Here is a 12,448-nt window from a genome sequence, read left to right as displayed (position 1 = left end):
GTGTTCTGAGCGAATTGGTGGGGGACGCTATTCGACTGTGCGCGCATCATCTTACAGCAGCCGTCACTGGCTGAGTCTTCCCGTCTCTAACCCAAGGGGCACCGAGGCCAAGGGTGGCAACCCACCCCCCTCCCTGCTGCTGTCCCAGGGGCCCTTCTGGGCCGAACAGCTCGATCCCTTCAGACTGTGTCAAGTTATTGACGTATCCTTGGCGCTCGTTTTACACCCGGAGTTTCCTTTTTGTGGCTGCAGAACCCGAGAGGCCAGAAGACAAGAAGGAGTGTTACCTCAGCCTCGACGACACCATATTCTGCGACAGCGTCCTTGCAACCAACATCACCAAGGGGGAGTGCTGCTGTTCCCTCGGAGCAGGCTGGGGAGACCACTGTGAGATCTACCCGTGCCCCGTGCACAGTACAGGTAAGAGATTCGGGCTGTGTTAACCTACCTGGCTTCAAAGAACATCAGGGGAATCAAACTCTCTGCACGTCGGTGTCCACGAGAGAGTAAGGGGCTACATTTGAGACACTGCCGCAGCCTTGTCAAGGTCGGGACTGGGCACCAGGTAAATGCCCAGGCCCTGACAGCTAATAATGATACAAGAAAGATTTGAATTTTTGCTTTCCTATCTCTGCTTTGTGAAATGTAGTCACGGTAGTGGAAGAAACCTGACAACCAACTGATGCACAGCAAGCTCCCAAAACACAGCATTTCGATCATGAGCACCTGTTGTTGGTGATGTAGGCTGAGGGATAGATATTGGCCCCAGGACACGGGGGAGAACTACCCCCCCCCCCCCCCACTGCCCCCGCCCATGCCCCCGGCCACTCGGCTCTTCTTCCAATGGTGGCTGTGGGATCTTTTACACCCACCCGAGAGGGCAGACTCAAATTAATGTCTCATCTGAAAGATGGCACCTCCAGATGGGCGTGTCAGCCTTGATTTCGTGCTCAGATCTCTGGCGGGGGGGGGACTTGAACTCAAGACTTTGTGACTCAGACGAGAGACATAGAGAGTGCTACACCCTGAGCACCACTCACCGTCCAATCTACACTGCCTTCTCATCAGAAGGATAGACTCACAGGAAGTGGCCATTCAAGCCTGTTACTTAGGATTACTGGGACGCCATTCAGCCCCTCAAGTCTGTTACACAGGCACAGGAGAAGACCAGTCAATTTCCTCCAATGTGTTCTGCCCTTTAGTTAGATCATGGCTGACGTTTATCTCAACTCCTATTACCCATGTCCCTTAATACCCTTCCTCCTTCTCCTCCAGTACCACACTCTAAGAGGGCAATGGAGACCATGGATTTCCATTGGATTGGCCCATGATTATGCTTGGTGAAGTACTGCAGAGGTTTGCCGTTGCCTTCTGCAGTATGGCTGACCAGAAAACTCTCCCACTCTTACCACCTGCCATTGGGCATATTGGAAAGATTTATAGGCTGATAATCAGCCTGTTCCATCATGTTCTGAACGCCGTCAAGCCCCAGAGTGGGACTTGAACCCAGAGCTTCTGGCCCAGAGGTAGGGACACTACCCACTGAGCCCCAAGACCTCCACTTAGTACCCTTACCCAAGAAGAATCCATCAATCCCAGTCTAGAGATTTTCAGTCGACTCCCATGATACATGGACAAGAGTTGCAAATTTCTCCTCCCCTTTTTTGTGAAAAAATGATTCCTGATTTCACCCTGAAATGGCCCACTTTTATCATTTTAAAATCGTAGGATAACACGTTAGGTGAGGAAACCATTCGGCCCATCGAATCTCTGCCAACATTTATCAGTCCTACTTCCCTCTCCTTTTAAATCTTTTCTCAAACGCTCATTCGTTTCCCTTTCGAAAGCGATGATGGACGTTCCGTCTCTCACTTTTTCTGATTGGACAACCCACATCCTAACGGTCCTCTGACTGGGTTTGAAGAGTCCGCTATCCCTGGCATGTTGTCTTATCTGTTTGTTCATTCCTGTCTCCTTCTCTCTCCCTCCAGCTGAGTTTCACTCTCTCTGCCCAGACGGGAAGGGATTCTTGGTAACCGATGACAATCTGTTCGGCCTTCCATCTTACAGAGGTGAGTACAGTCGGTCCGGGGTGTTGGGGTCTGTCTTCACTTTGTACCCTAGCGTGTCTTAGGAACTGGAGGCCATTCAGCCCCTTGAGCCTGTTCCCCCACTTCAATTAGATCACACCTGATTTGTGCATCTTAACTCTGTCTACCCACCTTGGTTCCTTTTCCCAAGAATCCATCAATCTCAGTTTTAAAGTTTTCATGTGACCACACCCCAGGCTCAACAACTTCCTTTGGGAGGAGAGAGTCCCAGGTTTCCATTCCCTGTCCACCAGCTTTTTTTTTAATGATTTCGCAAATTCATCCAAAATTCTGCTGACCCGTGTCCTAACTCGCAGAAAGTCCCATTCACCCAATATTCCCTGTATTTGCTGACTTCCATTGCCTCCTGGTCCAGCAAAGCCTCAATTTTAAAATTCTTATTCTTCTTTTCAGATTTCTACCATGGTCTCACCGCTCCCCCCCCACCCCACCTCCGCAATCCTCGTAGCCTCGTATCTTCAAAATCCCTGTACACCTCCAATTCTGGCCTCTCGCACATTCTCTGATTTCCCACGCTCCGCTATTGCAGTCGCTCCTTCAGCTGCCTGGATAATTCTCTCCCTGAACCTTCCCCATTCTCTTTCCTCCTTGAAGAGACTCCTTAAAACTTTCATCTCTGACCCAGCTTTTGGTCACTTGTCCTGATATCTCTTTATGTGGCTCTGTATCAAATTCTGCCTGATTTACGCTCCTGCAAAGCACCATGGGGATGTTTCACTGTGCAAGTTATTGCTGAAATAAGAGACATACTGTTGAAGTTTATCATCACAGGATTCGCAAGAGCACCAAATGTAAAGGTCACAACAATTTATACTGCATGAGAAGAGAGCGCTGATTTGTTGGCAGGTGGACTCTGATTGGTAGAGGCATTGCCATGGAGAATGCACTAGGGAACAGTTAACTGCCAAGCCATTTCCTGGATCATTCCCCATAGCAATGCCTTGACTAATCAGAGTCGACCTGCCTACTTTGAATTTGAACAAAAGCATGGCAGTTAACTGTTCCCTGCTGCAACTTCCATGCAATGCCTTTACCAATCAGAGTCCACTTGCCAACCAATCAGCACTCTCTTCTCATGCAGTATAAATTGTTGTTCCCTTTACATTTGGTATTCTTGCAGATTCTGTCCTGATGAGTGCAAGATGAAAAACTCTGACAGTATGTCTCTTTTTTTCAACAATACTCAAGATCTGTACTCCCAAACGACTATTTAAATGTTGTTCTATATTTGGACCCCTAAATCTTTCTGTTCCTAGCTTCTCACCTTTTCTAAAATACTTGGATCTTATCTTTCTTTGGTTGAAAGTGGATGACCTCACACTTTTCCATATTGAGATATGTCTGCCACAGGTTCAGCCACTCATTCAACAGATTAATATCCCTTTGCAACTTACTGCTCCATCCACCGTGTCTCCGAACTTGATGTTGTCAGTAAACTTGGAGATAGGGCATTCTATCCCTTCAATAAGTCGTGTTAATCTAACACATTAGTTGGATTGATTTGGATGTTTTAGACTCCCCTCTTCTCTCAAAGATGCTGACCCCGCGCTGTACCCCAGTTTCACAGTCACCATCCACCACTCTTCATTTTGGCCTGGACTCTGATTATGGGCTGGCTGTTTGACTGTGGAGGGCGTCACAGCCGAGTCCAGTCCTCACCCGACATCTACACACATGCCCTTTCCGACAGGGGATGGTACTTAGTGGTGGGTGAGGGAGGCAGAATTTGCAACCCCCCTCCCAAGCCCAGGATTGCTCTACTGGGATCTTCCTGGTGTTGTGGCAGGGGCTGGGGGTTTGTTGGATGGCAGGGAGGGCTGGGATGGGTGAGGGAAGGCCTGAAACAGGCCTGCAGTCTCCACCTGTTTGGCCTACCACCCTTGGTGGATCTTTGCCCTCAGGAACTATTCCTCACAGGTGCCTCAGTCAGGCTTAAGAGAGCTAACTCTGTGTGTTTCTGTCCAACTCCAGACATCGATGAGTGTATGCTGTTTGGCCAGGAGATCTGCAAGGAAGGATTCTGCATGAACACACAGCCCGGCTTCGAGTGTTACTGCAAGCAAGGCTTCTACTACGACGGGGCCTTGTTTCAGTGTCTGGGTGAGGAAAAGCTCCAACCCCACCCCCCCCCCACCAACCGACATTATTCGTTTCACTGCTGTGGGCTTTTGTCGCTGTTAAACAGGGTGTAAGCTGTTGGAGGCACAGCAAAGACCCCATGTAGAGTGGACAGCAGGGGGAGGACAGGCAGTGTTCCTGAATAAACATCTGGGTGAGGGGAGGGCCCTCTTTATATTTGACCGATTTGCGAAGAGAGAGACATTTGGGGTGACCACCGCTCCACATTTGACCCAGAGAGAACCAGGTGTTAAGGGCGTTTGGTCTGAATGAATTCAAGGAGCCAGTTTCTTTATAACCTCCCAGAAACATGCCCTGAATGATTCTGAAGGCAAATACCCTGGCCACTTAGTGCAAGCAACATCCTGTCAACAGTAAATGGCCAGTCAGATGGGGGCGGGTTTTTCTGTTGCCTGGATTTGGTTGAGGGAACAGTGTGTCCAGCTGAGTGAGTCAGCTGGGTTGTTGGGTTCGAGCTGTTCTTACCTGTGTGAATGTGCCTCCGCAGACGTGGACGAGTGCCAGGACATTCAGAGCTGCCCCAATGGCAGGTGCGTCAACACCAAGGGGTCCTTCACCTGCGCCTGCTCTCCGCCCATGACCTTTGACAAGGTGAAGAGACGCTGTGTGCAGCCTGTGGTTGTCATCGGTAGGTACCAGCCGCTCACCCTCACTTACCCAGCTTGGGCCCAATGCCTTCCTGGAGATTTTATCACATGACCCCACCCCACTGCCCAGCCCCCAAACTCCACAGCCTCTTTATTACGTGTCCTCACAGAATAATTGGGTTCTAAATGATAAACATTGCTGAATTGGGGTGGGAGGAGGAGGGGAGATTACAGGTGCCAACTCTGATGGTGACATCCCACCCTCCGATGAGCCAACTAATTGGTCCCTCATCGCTCAGTCTTTCAATTAGGAAAGTAATTGAACTCTATTATCCAAATGGGTGGTTCTGGCTTGTCTCAAGAACGAGGAGCAAGAGTAGGCCCCATTTGGCCCCTCGAGCCTGCCCACTATTCAGAATCACTTTCTCCCCCCACATTCAATATTTTCCAGCACAATGTTTTTTATGCCCCCCCCCACCTCCACCAGCGCTTGTGCTTAACCTCCTGGGCAATCCTGCAGAAGTCGGCAAGCCCCCCAGTGTGAAGTGGGAGGTGAGAGGGACACAGTGAATCGCAGCGAGAGATGAGGGTGGTTTGAACTATATTGCTGCAGGAGCCCAGGTAGGGGAGAGGGGGGGTGAACAAGAAGGCATTGACACATCTTTTCCTCTTTTTGTGGTCACAGACGCAGACCGGGTGGATACGGAACGCGACCTCTGCTGGAAGCACGTCGGCAAGGATTTCATCTGCAGCCACCCACTGCTTGCGTACCAAACCACTTTCTCGGAGTGTTGCTGCCAGCACGGACTGGCCTGGGGGCTGGAATGTCGCATGTGCCCCATGAGAATGTCAGGTGAGATGAAGCCCACCCCCGTGCACCAGTGGCCCCTGCTGAATGAAGGCCTCAAATCCCGAGCACCATCTTACTCCAGGGTCAGACTTAGGAATGGTGGGATAGGGGTCTGTGTCTACGATACCCCTTCCCCCGGCCCCCCCCCAACCCACACACAAACACAAACATAAACATGCATACACAAGTACACTCACACTCTCACACACTCACTCTCACAGTCTCTGGCTCAGTGTTGAACCACTGACAAGCGAGGTGACTGGGTCAGTTTTGAGCCCCCTGATCTCACATGGAGTTGCTGTTGGCTTCAGTATTCCTGCACTATAGGAAACAAACATCCCGTGTTCTGATAAAAAGTTATCAGCCCGAACTGTTTACTCTGTTTCTCCCTCCACAGATGGTGCCAGACCTGCTGAGTATTTCCAGCATTGTTTGATCTGCTGCACCTGCTGTATTCTGTATTTGTGTTAAAGTTTCCAAGTTTCCAGGCCTTGAATCACAGTAGCACCCTTTCAATAATGCATGAAATGACAGAGGCTGGGAATTCCGTGAAGAGTAACTCACCTCCTAACACTCAAAAGCCTGTCCACCATCTACAAGGCACAAGTCAGGATGCTGGGAGGATGTTTCCTCTCATGGGGCTGAGACCACAATCAGATCAGCCATGATCTTATTGAATGGTGGAGCAGGTTTGAAGGGCTGAATGGCCTACTCCTGATCCTAAGTCCTATGTTTCTAGGAGTGTGATGGAATATTGTCCACTTGCCTGGGTGAGTGCAGCTCCAACAACATTCAAGAAGCTCGACACCATCCAGGACAAAGCAGCTCCACTTGATTGGCATCCCATCCACAAACATTCACTCCCTCCACCACCAACGCACAGTAGCAGCAGTGTGTGTACCATCTACAAGATGCACTGCAGCAACTCACCAAGGCTGCTTCGACAGCACCTTCCAAACCCGCAACCTCTACCATCTAGAAGAACAGGGGCAGCGAATGCATGGGAACACCACCACCTGTAAGTTCCCCTCCAAGTCACTCATCAGCCTGACTTGGAAATATATCGGCTGTTCCTTTACTGTCGCTGGGTCAAAATCCTGGAACTCCCTCAATAACAGCGCTGTGGGTGTACCTACACCACAGGGACTGCAGCGGCTCAAGAAGGCAGCTCACCAGCACCTTCTCAAGGGGGCAATTAGGGATGGGCAATAAGTGCTGGCCTAGCCAGTGATGCCCACATCCTGTGAACGAATATATTTTTTTTAAAAAGGGGAGATTTTTGGGACTGTGCCTGCCACTCAATCCACTCTTGAGCCCTGACCCACCCAGTTACGTCCTGCTGACTGTCTGACATCAGCTTTAACCCTGCTCGATGGGGAAAGGTTTTCACTGATTATTGAAGGGAGGTGTTTGCTTCACTAGCATGGGGCTTTGTTTTTTTGCAGCCAGCTTCTCTCGCCTGTGCAACATAACACGGTGGCTGCCAAACATCCGACCAGGCCGCGGGGTGGATCAGAGGCAGACTGAACAGATGGACGTGTCACAGAGTAGTGATGGTGAGTAAAGGACATCTCTCCCTCTCCACAATCTCATTAAGCAACAATTTGCATTTACGTTGCGCCGATAGTGCAGTAAAACGTCCCACAGTGCCTCACCGGAGCGATTATCAAACAAAATTTGACAACCGAGCCACACATGGAGATATGAGGACTGGTGATCTAAAGCTCGGTGAGGTTTAAGGAGCATCTTAAAGGAGGAGAGATAGAGAGAGACAGAGAGGTTTAGTGAGGGGATTCTAAAGGTTAGGGCCCAGGCAGTTGAAGGCATGGTCACCAGTGGTGGAGCTATGGAAATCAGGGGTGCTCGAGAGGCCGGAATTGAAAGACAGCGGAGATCTTGGGAGGCTGTAAGGCTAGAGGAAGTTACAGAGATACACTAAGCCTGTCACATACCTGGCTGACTAAGCATCCACTCCCCTCCACTCATTCCCTCCATCCCATAATGAAATGCGCCAACTTTAATGGACCCTGCAGAGGGTTGTGAAGGGAAACTTAGTCCCAGCGTCCCCCAAACTGTGTCGAGGGATAGATGTAGTTCCCAGCATCGACCATGTAAGGCACCTCCCGCTGGCTCGGTACAGGACTGAGCTGCAAAGACCAAACAGGCCCAAAGCTGGTGACCTGGATCCCAGTTGTTACTGCCCTCTGAGACTACGACCAGAGAGGTGAGAGATAGACAAGGAGGGAGGGAGAGAGGGATATAAGGAGAGAAAGGAAGAAAGAGGAGGATAGAGAGAACGGGAAAGAAAGAGAATGTACCAGTCTCTGAACATAAGTACACAAGATAAAAGGAGCACAATGATCAGAGACCAATAAATGACTGGAGAGGGAGCAAGGAGGAGATGAGAGAATGGAGGTATCTTTAATTGTGATAGTGAGAAACTTCATTTTTTTTAAATTGTCACTGAACATTACCAAGCAATAGGCCAACGTGAGAACGGTGAGCTTCAAATTCGACTGTGCTCTTGGCTGGGTTATGTGAAGTAGAGGAACATAGAGATAAGCCAGCGAGAAGGGTGTGGGTTGTTTGGAAAGAAGGGAGAGTGGAAAAAGAGAGGCGAAAATAAGATAGAAAAGGAGAGGTAAGGATTAATGAGAGAAGGTGAAAAGAATAAGTTCTAACACTACCACTTAATATTCTCATAGGATCACCTCACGATGGCAGCATTCTTGTCCATGTATTGTGTAAAAATTAATGAACCATTAATGAAGAACAGCTTTACCCTCCATTGCAAAACAGCACGCAGGAGGAAATCCACTTCCCCCCCCCCCCCGGCGCAGGTCCATCCCTGGTTCGTCCTGGACAAGCTTGACACAAAAGAAATGTTTTATCGAAATGTTTAGCCCTCAGTAATTAAAGAGGGTTCAGGCCACGGCCATTGTCCTGTGGGCTGCCACTGATTTGTTTGCCTCTGTGCAGATAACAGTTCTGACGACGACTCCGAGGAGTGTTCATGTAGGCACGGGCGCTGTGTGCGAGGGCGAAATAGGTGTGAATGCTACAAAGGCTTCCAGCTGGACAGCAGTGGGAAATGCAGAGGTATGTATAAAACTGGCACATGCACATACACTTGCGCTGGTTAGGCCACAACTGGAGTACTGCGTGCAGTTCTGGTCACCACATTACAGGAAGGATGTGATTGCACTGGAGAGGGTGCAGAGGAGATTCACCAGGATGCTGCCTGGGCTGGAGTGTCTGAGCTATGTGCAAAGATCGGATAGGCTGGGGTTTTTTCCCTTGAAGCAGTGAAGTTTGAGAGGGGATCTGATAGAGGTGCATAAGATTATGAGGGACATAGATAAGATGGATAGGAAGACACTTTTTCCATTAGTAGGGGGTGAAAACTAGAGGGCATAAATTTAAGGTAAGAGTTAGAAGGCTAAGAAGGTGGTGGGAATCTGGAACTCGCTGCCTGAAAAGGTGATTGAGTCAGAAACTCTCGTAACATTTAAGAAGTATTTAGATATTCACTTGCGTTGCCGTAGCCTCCAGGGCTATGGGCCAAGTGCTGGAAAATGGGATTCGTGTAGTCAGATCTTTGTTGACCGGTGCAGACACAATGGGCCGAATGGCCTCCTTCTGTGATGTAAATGTCTATGAGTCTATATGAAGGTTCCTTGTTTTATCTCAAGTTACACTGGACACATCATGTCAGTGTTTTGTAGAGAAAGGTATCATCAAGTGAGAAGATTAAAATATCTGATAAGGCAGTGTATATATCATGATATACACTGCTCCATCAAATAGGTACAGCATGGGGTTAGGGACAGAGTAAAGCTCCCTCTATACTGTCCCCATCAAACACTCCCAGGTCAGGTACAGCACGGGGTTAGATACAGAGTAAAGATCCCTCTACACTGTCCTATCAAACACTCCCAGGACAGGTACAGCACAGGATTGGATACATAGCAAAACTCCCTCTACACTGTCCCCATCAAACTCTGCCAGGGCAGGTACAGCACAAGGTTAGATAGAGTAAAACTCCCTCTACACTGCCCCCATCAAACACTCCTAGGGCAGGTTCAACACAGGGTTAGATACAGAGTAAAGCTCACTTGCGCTGTCCCCATCAAACACTCCCAGGGCAGGTTCAGCACGGGGTTAGATACAGAGTAAAGCTCCTTCTACACTGTCCCCATCAAGCACTCCCAGAACAAGTACAGCACAGGGTTAAATAGAGTAAAGCTCCCTCCACACTGTCCCCATCAAATATTCCCAGGGCAGGTACAACATGAGGTTAGATATAGAGTAAAGCTCCCTCTACACTGACCCAATAATCTTTCATCATCCTCAACTCCAGAAGAGAGCCCCCAAAGCACCATTGGGTTAACACAGACTGGACCCCATTTCACTCAGCACGCTTACAGCAAGAGGGGACTTGACCCATGTCTGGACAGGATTTGAACCTGATCCTCAGAGTTGAAAGACCTGAGTCACCCCTATACCCCAGTTGCTCATATTCTGATCCGAGAACAAAGAGTCTTCCCCATTATCTGGACTTTTGTTCCCAATATTCTCCGGCCCTTCTCCACTGATTGCATTGCTCTTTGATCCACAGATATCAATGAGTGCCGTGAGCTGCATCGCAAGCGGTTCCTGTGTAAGAACGCGCACTGCACGAATACTGTGGGATCGTACCGATGTACCTGTTACCAGGGCTTTGTGCCCACACGGCGCCACAACATCTGCATACGCCGGAAGATGAGCTAGGCCGCAGGGTGGGCAACGCAACAACGAGAAAATGACTATCCTCGTCATCCATTTTTCTTTTGGCCTGCCAGATCCTCAAAGGAAACACGTTATCAAATGTTAACATTGAAAATACTTGTTTTAATTTTTGGAAACACCTATTTAATATTCTGAAAAAAAGAGGGAAAGACGTCTAATTTTACCGTCATCCCATTTCATACCTTCAGTTGGTGGAGTTTAGTTGTCCAATTTGTCTTTTATATCAATTGCTCTTTTTCTGAAAAAAAAATTGTGGGGAGGATTTGACACACTCAATATGGCGGCTACTCTGAAAACATGAACACTGTCGTCCAAAGGATAAACCAAAGAACTGCCGGACACTCGATATGGCGACACACTATCTTTATCTCCAGGAGATTTAAGTATGCAGGCACTTGACAATTCCAACTAGGAAGAGAATTAAAGACTAGCAACTTCAATATGGTAGCAGCGGGGGAAATGCCGTCAGCTGCCATATTGAGTGTACCAACAGCAATTGGAATGGTAGAGATGGAGTGGGAACTGCCCGGAAGCCACCACTTCAGACTGGACTGTGATGTAGATAATTAATAAAAGAAATGAACTTACCAGCCAACCAGTTGATGTACAGCTTGAAGGCACTTTGTCCTGAGCAAATTTGGGCTCGCAAGGTAGAAATTAATTTGGATTTGAGACATATTTAAAATCATGAGGGGTCTGGACAGAGTAGTTAGAAAGAAACTGTTCCCATTGGTGGAAGGATCAAGAAACAAAGGTCACAGATTTAAAGTCATTGGCAAAAGAAGCAATGGAGACATGAGGAAAAACTTTTTCACACAGCGAATCATTAGGATCTGGAAAGCTGTGCCTGAGAGTGTGGTGGAGGCAGGTTCAATCGAAGCATTCAAGAGGGAATTGGATTATTATCTGAAAAGGGAGCATGTACAAGGTTACAAGGAGAAGGTGGGAAGTGGCACTAGATGACTTGCTCTTTTGGAGAGCCAGCACAGACCCACCTAATGTCCTGTAACCATTCTGTGATTCTCTGAAATTGTACATTTAGCAGAGCGAGCAAAATGGCAAGTCACTTCAATCTACAATCAAAGCCAGGTTTCTTTTTTCATTTGGTAGTCAGCCTGCTGGGGGTGTTGGGATTAATAAAGAAAAAATAGCCACAACCTACCAGCTCTATTCTGTTTTATCCCTGCAATTTGGGATTGAACATGCCGTCAGGGCCATTAAAGCCCAATTGTGCTTGTGCTGCCTTTTGAGATAGTTATCTAAAGTACAGTTAAGAGGAACCAAGCTCAAAGCAGGGCACTGAGAACAATATAGAATCATAATGGCACAGACAGAGTGCTCTCACATGTACCACTGACAGCCTATTCCCAGGTGCTCGGTACAGTTTCAGGCACTCTGTTGTAGACAGGGTTAGGGTAACTGAGCAAAAAGTGATTGAGGGTCTCACGGATGTTTACACTGTAAAATAAGAAACAGCTTTGAGAGGATCCATCAATCAAAAGTAGTCATTGGAGAGTGCCGAAGGACAGAGTGAGAGAGAGGCTGGAGGCAAGAGAAGGGATTCACTCATCCATCTCTTGTAATATCCTGACTGAAAGAGGTGTTAGTGGAGAAACACAGTGAAAGCATTTCCTTTCTAAGTGTATTTCAAGATATTTCTACACATCTGCTGCATTGGAGAGGATCGGTTTGAAATTCCTACCAGCCTTGTTGACCTGTTTTCAATTTCAAAAAAAGCTTGTACCCCTCTTCTTTCTAGTTTTTGGATCCACAGCCGCTATCACATTCAGCCAGTCCCCCTCACCCCAGCAGGCCTTCAGGAAAGGAGGGTGACAAGCTAAAAAGATAATTACCAGCAGCAGACATTAGATTATAACTGCATGGTGCTCAACCAAATCAGCAGCTGCAAAAACTCTAGTGATTTTGATCCCAGGTTGATCTAATCCCTTCCCATTCTTTCCCCCTATACAGAA

The 12,448-nt window shown here is 48.2% G+C and overlaps 1 protein-coding gene across 3 annotated transcripts in view; it reads left to right on the top strand.

Annotated features, from left to right (window-relative positions):
• ltbp3 (latent transforming growth factor beta binding protein 3) overlaps positions 1-11,070 on the top strand; it is a 155,850-nt gene extending 144,780 nt beyond the window's left edge. For 2 of the 3 annotated variants that reach the window (XM_041179865.1, XM_041179864.1), the window contains exons 20-27: positions 253-420; positions 1,992-2,072; positions 4,083-4,211; positions 4,738-4,878; positions 5,523-5,690; positions 7,133-7,243; positions 8,667-8,786; positions 10,306-11,070. In XM_041179865.1, the coding sequence (XP_041035799.1) occupies positions 253-420; positions 1,992-2,072; positions 4,083-4,211; positions 4,738-4,878; positions 5,523-5,690; positions 7,133-7,243; positions 8,667-8,786; positions 10,306-10,457 (1,070 nt within the window). In that variant the 3' untranslated portion in view covers positions 10,458-11,070. The remainder of the gene's footprint in view (positions 1-252; positions 421-1,991; positions 2,073-4,082; positions 4,212-4,737; positions 4,879-5,522; positions 5,691-7,132; positions 7,244-8,666; positions 8,787-10,305) is intronic. The other variant, XM_041179866.1, reaches the window with a different exon arrangement.
• Positions 11,071-12,448: the final 1,378 nt, after the last annotated feature.

The sequence above is a fragment of the Carcharodon carcharias genome, chromosome 37, assembly GCF_017639515.1.
Source record: "Carcharodon carcharias isolate sCarCar2 chromosome 37, sCarCar2.pri, whole genome shotgun sequence".
Taxonomy (NCBI): domain Eukaryota; kingdom Metazoa; phylum Chordata; class Chondrichthyes; order Lamniformes; family Lamnidae; genus Carcharodon; species Carcharodon carcharias.
Note: the sequence above shows the minus strand (reverse complement) of the source record. Positions and strands in the feature narration are given on the sequence as shown.